Source organism: Chiloscyllium plagiosum, unplaced genomic scaffold, assembly GCF_037043375.1.
Source record: "Chiloscyllium plagiosum isolate Xiang-an unplaced genomic scaffold, Cpla_swu_hap1 HiC_scaffold_3, whole genome shotgun sequence".
In the NCBI taxonomy this organism is placed as follows: Eukaryota; Metazoa; Chordata; class Chondrichthyes; order Orectolobiformes; family Hemiscylliidae; genus Chiloscyllium; species Chiloscyllium plagiosum.
This window is the reverse complement of record NW_028270141.1, coordinates 116,896,037-116,911,079: the sequence shown is the minus strand read 5'-3', so window position 1 is coordinate 116,911,079 and position 15,043 is coordinate 116,896,037. Positions and strand designations below refer to the sequence as shown.

General features: G+C 36.6%; 1 protein-coding gene and 1 long non-coding RNA gene across 3 annotated transcripts in view; one reads left to right on the top strand and one right to left on the bottom strand.

Annotated features, from left to right (window-relative positions):
• The window catches only part of LOC148150648 (uncharacterized), a 73,270-nt gene that overhangs the window by 35,550 nt on the left and 22,677 nt on the right, over positions 1-15,043 (bottom strand). The window lies entirely within an intron of this gene.
• Positions 1-15,043, top strand: part of LOC122548411 (prolyl endopeptidase-like) — a 205,495-nt gene that overhangs the window by 177,128 nt on the left and 13,324 nt on the right. For both annotated transcript variants that reach the window (XM_043687029.2, XM_087982666.1), the window contains 2 exons: positions 673-767; positions 12,867-12,998. In XM_043687029.2, coding sequence (XP_043542964.2) covers positions 673-767; positions 12,867-12,998 — 227 coding nt within the window. The remainder of the gene's footprint in view (positions 1-672; positions 768-12,866; positions 12,999-15,043) is intronic.

The window sequence follows — 15,043 nt, the reverse complement described above, 5'->3', positions numbered from 1 at the left end:
GAGGAATTCATTGCCACGGAGTGCAGTGGAGGCCGGGATGCTAAATGTCTTCAAGGCAGAGATTGATAGATTCTTGATATCACAAGGAATTAAGGGCTACGGGGAGAATGCGGGTAAGTGGAGTTGAAATGCCCATCAGCTATGATTAAATGGCGAGTGGATTCGATGGGCCGAATGGCCTTATTTCCACTCCTATGTCTTATGGTCTTAAAGATCAACGCCAAAGGCTCTAAGTTTACCTTATTTGTCTAATTTAGTTTTTTGATAGAGACTTTTTCAGTGGTTATTTTAAGGTTAAAAGTGCCTTGAGTTTCTCCAGTTTTTCCTCAGCTTTGAAGTCAGGTGTTCAAATACTGTTCGGACTTCGACAGTGTGCTGGCAGATTTGGAATCAAATGTGGAGCTTATAATCCAAATAGCATGTCGTTGCAACCTAAATAACTATCAGGGAATCAGGTTAAACAGTTTTGTTTTGGACTCTGTTCAACAGCGATCGTAACTTTAATATAGCCATTTATGGTTTGAGTTACGTTTCCTTTTCCGAATTCTTTTGCAAAATATTTGTCAAATTTTTTTTTTAATTAAATTTTGTTGAATGGCTTTTATGTAACTATCAATTCTCAAAATAACGCTTCATATTATTGTACAAGACATTTCTTTTAAACTTTTACAGTGTTTCAAGGCTTATTTTTGTGAGGCATCTGGGTGGTATTTTGGCTGTTGCTAATATCAGAGGAGGAGGAGAATATGGAGAAAGCTGGCACAAAGGTAAGGTGATCAACATACATCTGCACATGGAATACAAACTTTACACTTAAAATTATTTTCTTTTACCTCTTGAATGTTAGACAAATCTTTAATTCTCATTTTTCATTGTGAAGCCAACTTGATTGTTTATCAGGTACTAGAAAGTATTAGACTATGATTTTCAACATTATTTGTGTGTTGCGGTTGGCGTAAAATCTAGTTTATTCCATTATTCCCCCAGTGGAACATTTTTCACATTCCAATATGTCTTCTATGCTAAGCAGTTCTGAATCTATCCAAATAATGTGTCTTCTTTCCCATGATTCTTAATCTTTTACATCTGAAAGCACCTTTCAAGGGTCCAAGTAGCTGCAAGATGATCTTTTCCACAAGTTCAGTTACCATTCTCAAAGAATTTCAATAGATTTGTACGACTTCCAAATTGTATCACTTCCAAAACCATGCTCACTACTCTTTGAGATATCTAGGCTGCTTTTAAATTTTCATTTATGGCCTCTATTATGACAATAAAGTATATACAATTTTAAATATTCAATTTTCTTAAAATGCCATAAGCATTTTGTTTCTTCAGATTTTAGTGTAGTTCCTGTGTTTGTTAGAATATTGGAACTGTATTTACTGTCCAAAGCTACATAAGGAGCTCTGGAACATATCAATCAAGTAACTGCTATCTCAGTATCCTCCGATTGCTTGTTTATTAGTTGAACAATTATTCTTTTTGAATTTGTGATTTATATATTTATATTTATTTTACTAATTATACTTATATTATATAAGGGCCCTTGTGGCATAGTGGTAGTATCGTACTCTGGGCCAGAGATCCCAGGTTCATGAGTGTGTCATGATGTGTCTAAATAGGTTGATTAAAGTATCTATCGCAACTTTAATCGAGCAATGGACATAATTGAATCACCAGCCAAGCTATATTCATTTAAAATGGTAATACAGGTAAGCGCAGGTAGTACAGTAGCAGTGTCACTAGACAGTGGCCCGTGCATATTCCTCACAATAGAAATTCGTGTCAATTCTGTTAGGCTGTTAGTTTCTAATCTTAAATCATTAGAATTTACTTATTGATATATAAACCTATATTTGTGCAGTTATGCTTCATTTTTACTTTAAATTACTTGCGTCTGAATGCTTGTTTTCTGATCAACTGACTGTTTTCCTAATATTGTTTTTAGCTAATAGTGTCTTTCTTACTGTGCAACAATGACACCATTTATTTCTTAATTGGCTGTAAGCAATTGGAATGTCTCAACTGTGAAAGGGACTAATATAATTGCAAGTTTTCCTTACTAATGTAATTCTACTTGTAAAAGTGTTGTTTACTCATGAATTCTCTCTTGGTTTATGGGTGTCACTGGAATTTGTTGCCCTGCATTGACCGTGAAATAAGTGACTTTCTTCGACCATTCAGAAGGTAGTTAACAATCAATAGCATGGTTGTGAGTCACGTGTAGATCAGATGCCAGAAGTATGTTAGTGAACCCAATGGGTTTTTATGACAATGTATAGTTTCATAACCATTAGTTTTATAACAGATTTGAGTAATTGAGTCTAAATTACACCAGGTGCCATAGTGGATTTGAGTCTGTGTCTCCAAAGAATTAGCATGATATCCTATATGGCATCCAGGTCCAATGATATTATCATTATGGCATTGCCTCCTCCCAACAATTCCTGTAATCCTATAGCATTTTGTTTATTTGTGGAGCTTCCATCTCTTATTATATTTCCATTTATTGTGTAGTGTTTTAATGGAAAATCAATTTTATGGTATGCTTCAATGTTCTAATTGTTCTGCCACTGTGAAATCATTGAGCATTTCAATTAAATAACTTGTCACATGTAGCAAGGATATTAGCAGTTGTGTACTTATTTGAACAAATAATTCATAACGTTCTCTGGCAAATATTAACGAACAAACTAAATTAGTTACGTTTCAGTCAAAAATAGTAAAAAATATTTGAATAGTGTAAAATTGTAATCTTCCAGATTTGGATGCAGTCATTCAAAGGGTGGGGCTTTGTTTGATCTTTTAAATTAAAAATCAATTCAGGCAGCACTATCTTAGAACTAGAAAATAGCTATTAATCCCAATGATATCTGGATTTCAGGGGTTCAGTAATGAGGAGAGGCCTATTCTCTCTATAATTTAGAAGGTTAAAGGTTGATCTGATCGAAGTCTCATCAGATATTAACAGGAAAAGACAGATAAAGTTAAATTATTTTAAAATTATTTCCACTGTCAAGGGTTCTAGAAGGGACATAGTCTGAGAATTAGGACCACAGTGCTCAGGAGAGATGTTAGGAAGCAGTTCTACACAGATAGGGTTGTAGATTTTGGAACTGTCTTCCACAAATGGCAATGGATGCTAATGGTTGATTTTAATTCTAAGATAGATGAATTTATGTTAAGCAAAGGTATTAAGGGGTGTGGGCCAAAGGCAGGTACATGGACTTAGGCCACAGATCAGGCATGATATCATTGAATAGAGGAACACGTTTGAGTGAATGAATGGCCTACTCCTGTTCATAGGAGTACAAATAGTACAACTTTCATGAACATGACTTGTTATCAACAGAACATTTGGCTGTCATTGATTATCTTTTGCAGAACTGGATGATCAAATAATTTAGTTTAGAAGTATTGTTCATTCAGACCTCTTGTTTTCCATTCATACTTACTCCATGTAATTCAGTTCCCTCTTTCATAAAAATTGCTTCTGTTTGCGTTCAAAGCTGAGTATCTTATTCCACAACTCCATTAGCTATTTGATTACCAGCTACCAGCTGCCAAATCGCAGCTAGCAGTAAGAATAATAAAGTTGTAATAATAGGGAAATTTTAACTTTCCAAACATAGACTGAGACTGCCATTGTCTTAAGTGCTTAGATATGGAGGAATTTGTTAAATGTGTTCAAAAAAAACTTTCTCAATCAATATGTAGATGGCACAACTAGAGAGGGGCTAAACTTGACCACCTGGGAAATGAGGCAGGACAAGATATTAGTAGGCGAGCACTTTGGGACCAGTGACCATGATTTTATTGTTTTTTTAAGTACTGTGGAAAGTTAAAGTTCTGAACTAGGGCAAGGCTGATTTTGGTATTACACAGGAACTTTCAAAAGTTGATTGGGAAGGCTGTTCACGGGTGAAGGGACATCAGGCAGGTGGGAGGCTTTCAAAAACGAGATAATAAAAGTTCAGGGAGAGAATGTTCCTGCTAGTATAAAGTGCAAAAGGAGCAAGAAACACTAGATTACCAGGGATATTGAGGCTCTGGTCAAGAAAAAGAAGGAGGCATATATGTCAGTTATGAATAGCTGAAATCAAATGAACCCCTTGAAGAGTGTAGGGGGTGTAGGAGTACACTTAAGAGGAAATCAGGAGGGCAAAAAAAGGGCATAAGAGAGCTTGGGCAGATAAAGAAACTTCGAAGAGATTCTACAGGTGTATTAAGCACAAAAGAGTGACTAGGGAGAGAATAGGGCTCCGTAAAGATCAACAAGGCCATCAACATATGGAACCTCAGGAGAGGGTGGGATCCTTAACAAATATTTCATGTCAGTATTTACTGTGGAGAAAGACACGGAAGTGAGGGAACTCTGAAATAAATAATGATGTCTTGAAAAGAGTCCACGTTACAAAAGAGGATCTGCAGGAGGTCTTATAATGCATAAAGGTAGAGAAATCCCCAGGACTTGATCAAGTGTAACCCAGGAAACTAGGAAAGAAATTATGGGGTCCCAAGCAGAGATATTTGTATCGTTGATAGCCATGGGTGAGCTGCCAGAAGACTGGAGAGTGGCTAATGTTGTGCTATTATTTATGAAAGACTATAAGGAAAAGCCAGTGAACTATAGACCTGTGAGTCTGACATCAGTGGTGGGTAAATTATTGGATGAGATTCTGAGAGACAAGATCTACATGCATTTGGAAATGCAAAAACTAATTAGGGATAGTCATCGTGCCGCTTTATGTGGGAAATAATGTCTGTCAAACTTGACTGAGTTGTTTTCAAGAGGTAGATAGAAGATAGATGAAGAGCGGTAGGCTTTGTCTACATGGAATTTAATAAGGCCTTTTACAAGGATCTGTGTGGTACACTGGTTAGTAGGGATAGATCACATGGGATCCAGAGAAAGCTAGTCAATTGGATAGAAAATTGTCTTGATGGTAGGGGTCAGAGGCTGGTGACAGAGGGCAGTTGTTCCGACTAGAGGTCTGTGACCTGTGGTGTGCCGCAAGGATCGATGCTGAGTCCACTGTTATTCATCATTTATATAAATGAATTGGACGAGAATATGAGGGGCATGGTCAGTAAGTTAGCGGATGACACCAAAATTGGTGGCATAGTAGACAGCGAACATTATTATTTATGAGTACAAAGGGATCTTGATCAACTAGCCCAGTGAGCTGAGGAATGGCAAATGGAGTTTAATTTAGAAAAATGTGGGGTATTGCAGTTCGGTAAGAAAAACCAGTGGAGGACTTGCTTAGTTAATGGTAGGGCCCTGGGGAGTGTTATCAAACAGAGAAATCTAGGGAGGGCAGGTACATAGTTCCTTGAAAGTGGCATCACAGGTAGCCAGGATAGTGAAGAAGGTATTTAGCATGCTTGGCTCCATCAGTTAGAGCCTTGAGTACAGGAGTTGGGATATCATGTTATGGATATAGAAGACATTGGTAAGGCCACATTTGGAATATTGCGTATAATTCTGGTCATCCATTTATAGGAAAGATCTTATTAAACTGGAAAGGGTGGTGCAAAAAAGATTTACAAGGATGTTACTGAGACTGGAGGGTTTGAATTATAAAGAGAAATTGGATAGGCTGGGACACTTATTCCTTGATCATTAGGAGGCTGAGGGGTAACCTTACAGAGGTTTATAAAATCACGAAGGATATAGATAAGGTGAGTAGCCTAGGTCTTTTCCACAGGGTAGTAGAGTCTAAAACTAGAGGGCATATGTTTAAGGGGAAAGATTTAAAAGGGTCCTGAGGTGCAACTTCTTCATTCACAGGGTGGTGCATATATAGAATGAACTGTCAAAGAAAGTGGTAGTGGCAAGTACAATTACAACATTTAAGAGACATTTGGACAGGTACATGGATAGGAAAGGTTTAGAGGGATAAGGGCCAAATGCAGATGAATGGGACTAGTTCAGTCTAAGAAAGCTGGTCAGCATGGACTAGTTGGGAGGAAGGGCCATTATCTGTGCTTCATAACTATTTTTTAGAATTGGTGTTTAGCTCTCTTCAAAAAGAGACTTGAATCCATAACCTTCTGACTGAGGCAAAGTGTGGCTGTTTATTCACAACTGACAATATTGAGATGAGTGATGGGATTTGTTGAGGGGAACAGAGTTAGAGAAACTGGAAGTTTGAAGGATTGTTTTGTCGGATTGAAGTAGGTTGCAGAGAAGAGAAGAAGCTATGAAAGTAAAAATGCTAAATTTGAATCATTGAGCAACCAGGATTATCAGGTGCAATTGATGAAAGATAGTCAGTACTACTTTGATTAAAATATAGCACTGAGGGTGAAACATGGAAAGTTAATACTGGATCCATTGGAATAGTTAAATCCAGAGGTTAAAAAGGCATTAATATAGATTTCAGCAGCAAATGGATTGAGGTCGGTAGAGAGATGGAGAATATTATGGAGATGCATGCAAGTTGAATTGATTTAAAAATTCTCTATTCTATTAAACTCTAATGGCCTTTCAGTTTGAGATGGTTCTTTTTAATGCTGTGAGTCATTTATGCTATTATTTTGGGTACATAAAGCATGATACTGTATTTCAGATACAAATGCTAGCTTATCCTGTAGTGCAGTAATGTTGACGTATGCTTACTGCCAGGTTACTACTGACAAAATAAAGTAGTAATTATTGCTACTGAGCACTGTCCCTTTATAATTAAACACAGCTCTAACAGAATAAAGTAAATGAGCAAAACATTAATTAAAACTAGTAACTGGGTAGGAGACATCATATTTCAGTTTTCTGGAATGATAAAATATACCATCAAAAGTCAAATTGGAAGTAGTGTTTAATCCCTTTAACACCATATAAAGATATACATTTATAGCTGACATACTTTTCAGTAAATGCAATTCAAACTGGAAACATTTCATTTTTGGGCTTTATTCAACATTATAATGTGGCATAATTACTCTAATCTTGTGTGTTTTTAAAGTAAAACATTTAGCTTGTATTTTATGATAGTACACACTAGAATTGAAGTTGTAACAGCATGAGTAATTTTATTGATATTGCCCATTAGAAAACATTTTGAAAAATTGGCAATAGACAATTGGCAAAATGCTTTCTACGCACTAATGGAACAGAAACTTTAAAATGTGATAAAGTATTGAATGTTCAGCTGTAAGTTCTCCAACAATTGCATAATTTGAGTAAAAAGAACAAAAACATAATAATAAAAAATAAAGAAACTGCAGATGCTGGAAATCAGAAACACAAACATCTTTTTCGAAAAGCTCAGCAGGTCTGGCAGCATCTGTGGCGAGAAATCCGTTAATGTTTCGGGCCGGGTAAGGAAGGGTCAGTCAAACAGAAATGTTAACTCAGAAACAGAATAGTGTTTGTCATCCTAAGCATTGATTAGCAGTGATAATCCTCAGTCAGGGATCATTATTGGGGCAATTGCTTTTCTCAATATATGTACAGGGTGTCCCTGATATATGAACATCCAACTCAGGAGTGCTCTTACTCATCAGTGAGATCTGATGTTTTTAGATCTAACATGAGAATGTTTTCTGGTACTCACTGTTTTATATTGTGCTGTATTGTGTTCTGGCTTGCGTACGAATTGACTTAAGAATATATTCAAGAATGGAACCCATTCATAACCCTGGCACTGCCTGTATGTGAAGAGTTGGATTTGTACCCTTGTTACTAAAAAGAGCAAGCATAAATGAGTAATTTTCTGGTTGGCAAGACATAACAAATGGTGTGCCAAAGGGTTCAGTGATGGCCTCTCAATTATTTCTATTTATATAAATGATTCAAATGAAGCAACTGAAGGTATGTCTGCTAAATTTGTTGATGACACAAAGACAGGTAGGAAAATAAGTTGTGACTATGAAAAGATATAAATTGAATAGGTGAGTGAGCACAGATTTAGCAAATGAAGTATATTATGGAAAAATGTTAAATTTTCCACCTTGGCAAGAGGAATAAATAAGCAATGGTCAGAGATTGCTGAGTTCTGAGATATAGAGGATACAGGATGACCAAGTGCCTGAGTCATAAAATGTAGCAAGTAATTAGCAACGTAAATAGAATATTATTATTTATTGTGAGAAGAACTGAATGCAGAAAAGGGAGGTTATGCTTCAATTATACATGGCATTGATGAAACAATATCTGAAATATAATGTTAGATTTCCCATTTTAAGAAGGATAAAAATGCATTGGAAGTAGTTCAGACAAGGTTTACTAGGGAATTAGCAGCAATAAGCAGGTTGTCCCATGTGAAAGGTTGGGATTTAGATTTTAGAAGTGTAAGAGGTGACATAGAAATTAGGTGTAGATGTAGGCAATTTGGCCTTCAAGCCTGCTCTGCTATTAGTTATGATCATGGCTGATCACCCAATTCCAAAGCCTGTTCCTGTTGTTCCCCAAATCCTTTGATCCCTTTCACCTCAAGTGCTACAGAGTGATTTGATTGAAACAAGATCCTGAGGGGACAAAACTTTGTGGATTTGGAGAGGATATTTTCTCTTGAAATAGGGTCAAAGTTTAAAAATAAGGTGACACCCATTTAAAATGGAGATGGAGATTTCTTTCCTCATAGGATTGAGTCTTTGGACCTCTCTTCCTCAAAAGGTGGATGGGGACAGAATATTTGAATATTTTTAAGATAAATGTAGATCCTTGATAAACAAAGGGAGAAAGGATACCTGGATAGACAGAAACCTGGAGTGAAAGCTAAATCGGATAAGGCATGATTGTGTTGAATGGAGGAACAGGCTTGAAGTAGCCTACTTCTAATTTAATGTCAATATTTGCACAAAAATTAAAAGTATGATTATTGTGAAGAGTTTGGACAGTAAGCACAGAGAAGCAATGTTAGATTATGGAGTAGACAGATAAATATTGGATAAGATTTAATGCAGAGAAATGTAAAGTGCTGGACTTGTGGGAGGAACAGAAAGCAAATGAAATATATCACAATGAGAAGAAAGTTTGGCATTTATATGTAGGTAACTTCATACAGTGTATATAGAAATGGAAGAATACATATGTTCCAGTTGAAATGGCTGAATATGAAGCTAAATGGGAACCATCTGTGTAGTTGACTTGAAGTTCAACGTTTCTAACCAATGCAAAACAGAAATCGACAAAGCCAACATAATCTTGAACTACATAATCAAAACAATGGAAATGACAAAGGAGGCTGTATCCAAATTGTTCAAAGCTTTGTTCAGATCACAGCTTGAATGCTTTGTCCAATTTTGGACACTGAGCTATTCAGTTTCTGGATGCAGTCAGTAAAGAAGTGAGAAACTGATCCCTATTGTCAGCTATATAAGGTATGAGGAGAGGCTGCAGAAACTCAGACTTGTGCGCATAGAATAGACCATAATGCAATATAATTTTATTGAAGAACAATAGAAATCTAATATTAATAGATGAAAATACTGTGAATGCACTTGTGATACGTTACTCCATTTGCCATAGCTAAGTCTTAATTTTGTTTTAAGGAAGAAAAGATCTATCTTATTAAAACAGTCAAACTATGTGGTGTTACGGAGACACAGGGATCAAGTTCATTCTTTTGACTTAGTTGAACATGTGTATAACTGAAACCAGCTGTACAGACTGGAATCTGTCACATTTGGGCCTCATTCCAAATGGCTCAGCTCATCTTCCTTACCAGTTTTTGGTTATACGTGAAGTACCCCAGAGCGAGTCACTTTTGCTGGTAAGGAGGCTACAGCTGTTGCTGAGAACATGGATGGAGTCTGATCTGTCCTCTGAGGAGAGGTATGCTTCTCAATCTGAGTGATAGAAGAGGCTGGTTGGGAGGATGTAGATTTTGAGCTGTAATTTTTCCACAAAACATGATGTTCACAGACTCAGTGATTCAGCTGTAATGCAGTCTAATTACACAGCAACATCACCTCTTGGACCCCAATATCCATGTTCTTTTGAGACTTACACAGTATATAAATTAGTTAACTTAAAATATTATTTTAAGCCTAACCATGATAGGATGTCATGGTTGAAACGGGCAAGGACTTAAATTTAGGACCAATAACAGGAGATCCTTCACATCATGATCCTAGTTCCAAATAGAGGTGTTATATGAAACAGTGTTGCCTAATACAATAGCTATTTGCCACATGTGGCTACTTGGGAATTCACACTTTAATAAACTCATCTCCGATTAGATAGTAAATAAACTGAATAATCATGCAGTTATTGGACATGCAATGTCAGTGCTCAGATTTACACAGCATTTGCATTTGTTCTTCTGCCCTGTTTTCCTTATGGATGCTGTATTCACTTGATTACTGAATGGAGGTTGGAATTTGTTAAGTAAATATATTCATCTGGTATATGGTTCCATCTATACCTGCATTGTATGAGTTTATGTCAGTTGCATGTGGCTATAACAATAGCCACAATCTAACACCACCTAATTCCAACTGCCAAACTAATGGAGCTCAGCAGAAGCACTCTAAATGTTAAAAGGCTTAGATTTTTAAAAGAAATTAAAAACATGGGGATGTTGATAAGACTGAACATAAAATATGGCAATCTAGGTTTTCTAAAATAACAAATGAATAGAAAAGTTAGTGCTAAATTTATGCAAATCATTTGTTGGAAAGTTGTGTCCAGTATTGAACTGCTTAACTTGGGAAGAATAAGGTTGAAAAATAAGTTTATTGAGATGGACCTGGAATTAGTAACTTCTCTTATGACGATAGACTGGGTAAATGGGAGTTTTTTTTTACTATATTCTAAAGAAGGTAAGAAATAGGAGCTAGAGTAAGCCATTCGAACCCTCAAGCCTGCCCCACCATTTATTAAGGTAATGATTGATCTACCAGGGCATTAACTCTTCTTTTATGTTAATGCCTCCTGGCCCTCAACACAAATATGGCTACCACCTTTTTAAGTACTTTCAGTGAACGAGTTTCCACAATTCCCTAGGTTACAGAATTCCAGGCATTTGCTATCCTCTGAGGGAAAACATTCCTTTGCATCTCAGTTTTAAATGAACATCCTTATTTCGTAATTATGTTCCCTAATTTAAGATTCTCCCACTGGTGGAAACATCTTCTCAACATCTACCCTGTCAAGTCCCCTCAGAATCTTGTGTTCAATAAAATCAACCCTCTTCTAAACTTTTTCTTCTAAACTCTAATGACTAAGGGTCTGGTCTGTTTTGTCATTCTTAGTAAGTCAACTCTTTTACCCCAGAAATCAGCCTGCTGAATCTCTTTTTAACTGCCTCTAATTCCACTACATTCTATCTTAAAAACAGGGACCGAAACTCACCAACACACTGCACAGTTACAGCAAGACTTCCCGACATTTAAACTCCAATACCCTAGCAAAAAAGGTCAAAACTCCATTTGCCTTCTTAATTATTGCATTAATTACTACTTAATTATATGCATGCTATTGTTTTGTGTTTCATGCATAATAGTACCCAGGCACCTCTGCATTTCACATTTGGAACCTCTCTCCATTTAAATAATAATTATGTTTGATTCATCCTTTCAAATTGGATGACCTCACATTTTCCAACATTAAACTCCATCTACTAAATGTGTATCTATGTATGTATATATAATATATATACATATAGAAAATATATATATATATATATATATATGCCCTTGAAAATTTCTTATGTCCTCATCACAACATGCCTTCTCACCCATTTGTGTTATCAGCAAATTAGGATACATTACACATTGTCCCTCATCTAAGTCGTTATTGTAGATGGAAATAATTGAGGGCCTAGGACTGCTCCTCATGGGATCCTTGTCTTTACAACCTAAAAAACACCCATTAATCCTGATGTTCTGTCTTCTGCATAATGAGCAATCTTCAATACCATGATCTCCTATTGTATGCAATAATCTTTTGTGTGGCTCCTTATCACATGCCTTCTGGAAATCATGTTGACCCTGTTTGATTGTGTTGAGCTTTTCTAAATATCCACTATTTCTTCCTTCATAATGAACTCTTAATATTTTCTCCAGTATCAGATAATATGCTTATTTACCTACATTTTCCTGCTTTCTCATTTCTTGAAGAGGACGTCGCTTTAGTTTTCCAATCCTCTGGATTCCAGTGAATTCTGGAATTTTATTTTCCTGCTTTCTGTTTCCCTCCCTTCTTGAACAAGCAGTTTTCCCTCCCTTCTTGAATTGCACATTAGCAGTTTTCAAATCCTTTGGAATTCCCTTGAATCCAGTGAGTTCTAGTATGGGGAGGACAAGATTAGGGTATTGAGCTCGATGATCGGCCATGATCATAATGAGCGGCGGAGCAGGCTCAAGGGGTTAAACGGCCTACTCCTGCTCTTCTATGTTTCTATGGAATATTTCAACCAATGCCTCCACTACCTCTGTAGTCACTTCCTTTAAAACCCATCAGGTTTTGATGACTTGTCTGGTTTTAGTCCCATTAGTTTGTCAAAGACTTTGTCCCTCTTGATAGAGACTATTACGAGGTTATTCCTTCCATTAGCACCTTGCATATCTATTATCTTTGGGATAGACCATAGAACGGTACAGCATAGGAACAGGCCCTTCGGCCCACCTTTGATCATGGTGCTACTTTAATCCCATTCCCTACACATCGTCCATATCCCTCTATTCTCTGCCTATTCATGTCTCTTGTAAGGTACACTTTGTCACTTTAGGGAAGGAAGATGTTAAAGTATATACTTCAGTTCTTGTCAATTCTGATGTAGAGTAGCTGGATAAATTGTAAATGGATAACATTTGTCATTTAATTAATTACTGAAATAGTGTTGATTGACCATTTGAAACTGATCAAATGATTATAGCATTTTAACTAAAATCAATCTGTGCCCTCTTTGTAGGAGGTATGCTGGAAAACAAGCAAAATTGTTTTGATGACTTTCAACGAGCTGCCGAAGTTCTCATCGAAAAGGGCTACACTAGTTCAAAGAAACTGACCATTAATGGAGGTTCTAATGGTGGTCTATTAGTGGGTATGTTGGTGTGACTTTTTATATGTTGATTTGACAAATAAAGAATGATAAATGTTACTGTTCTAACTACAGGGACTTCAAGGTATAGCTTGAGGAGGAAGGGTGAAAGAGCGGTAGTGAGTATGGTTTATTGTTTGTCAGCTCCTCGTAAGCTTTTTTGGGAATGTTTTATTACTCAAATTCAAATTCATCAAGGTATCCATAAAATTGAATTGAGACATTTTTTCTTCCAATTAATTGAATCACATTGTGCAATTACAGGACATAAAAATAAGTTTTATCCAAACCTCTGTTCTGAGAAAGGGTTCAGCTGTAAAACATTGACTTGTGATGCTGTCTGACTTGCTGAATATTTCCAGTGGTTTTCTGTTTTTGTCTTCAATCCATATACAGTAATGCTGTTACTTCATTTTGCTATTAATTGCTTGGCAGTACAGAACATACAAATTGCTAAAAAAAACAATAAAATCAAAGCTTATTTGTCATGCATTCATGAGGAATGAAGTGCAAAAAAAAACTTTACAAAGAAAGCTACAATTTATATGATTTTATAGCAAGTTTTATTTTTAAATATTACTCCATTATTTTATCACAGTGGATTCTCATGTTACTTTCCATGTGGGGTGCTCTTTGATGGGTCAGTGCAGACTCAAAAGGCTGAATGGCCTGTATCTTCACTGTTGGGATTCTATGAATTATTAAGGAGATAATAGCAGAACATTTGGAAAATCATAATCTATTCAAGCACAGTCAGCGTAGCTTCACAAAAAGGAAATCATGTCTGACTAATTTATTAGAGTTTTTTGAGGAAGTCTCAACCAGAGTGGATAGAGATGAACCCATAGAGGCAATACATGTGGACTTCTAGAACATGCTTAACAGGGTATCTCGAAAAGTTTAAGTCACAACATAAGAGCACAAGCTGTTGGGAGTAGTGTACTGGGGTAAATAGAGAATTGGCTATTGAGCAGGAAACAGTGAGTGTGCAATAAGCATTCCTTTTCAGGTTAGTGACACCTGTCACTAACCTGGGGTTCCACAGACATCCGTCTGGGACTGCTACCGTTTATAATATATATTAGTGATTTTGAGGAAGGAAACAAATGTACTTGTTAGCATATTTGCAGACGATACACAAATAGGTAGAAAGGCAGGTTGTGACAGGGATACAAACAGTTTACAGAGAGATATTGAGGGGTTTAAAAAGTTGGCAAATGGAGTACTATGTGGTAAAATGTGAAGTTGTTCATTTTGGAAGGGATAATAAAAGAACAGTATTATTTAAATGGAGAAAAACTACAGAAAGGTGGAACACAAAGGGGCTTGGGGATACTTGTGCATGAAACACAAAGCTAGCACAGAGGCGCATCAGATAATCACAGAGCTAATGAAATGTTGGTCCTTATCTCAACAGAATTGGGGAATAAAAATAGGGAAGTCTTACTGTACAAGGTGCTGGTGAGACTACATCTGGAGAACTGTGAGCAGTTTGGTCCCCTTATTTAAGGAAATATATTATTTCATTGAACACATTTCAGAGAAGGTTCACTAGATTGCTCCCCAGTATGAAGGGATTGTCTTATAAGCAAAGATTATAAGGTTGTGACTCGTTAGAGTTTAGCAGAATGAGAGGTGATCTCATTGAAATGTATAGCATTTCTAAGGGGCTTGATAGGGTAAATGCTGAGATGATGCTTCTCATCATAGGAGGGTCTTGAATCAAAGGGCAGAGTCAGAATTAAGGGCAGCCAATTTAAGACTGAGGTGCACAGAAATTTCTTCTTTCAGAGGGATGTAAGTCTTTGGAATTTCATGCCAGAGAGTGCTTGAGTATATTTAAGGCTGAGATAGAAAGATCCTTGCTCAGTCAGGGAATCAAAGGTTATGAGGAAAAGGCAGGAACATGGTTACAAGGAATGCCGGATTGGTCATGATCTTATTAAATGGCAGAGTAGACCAAATGGCCACTCCTGTTTCTATTTCTTGTGGTCTCATACAACCCAATACTAATTGTTATATAATGCATTGAAGGGGATTCCCATGGT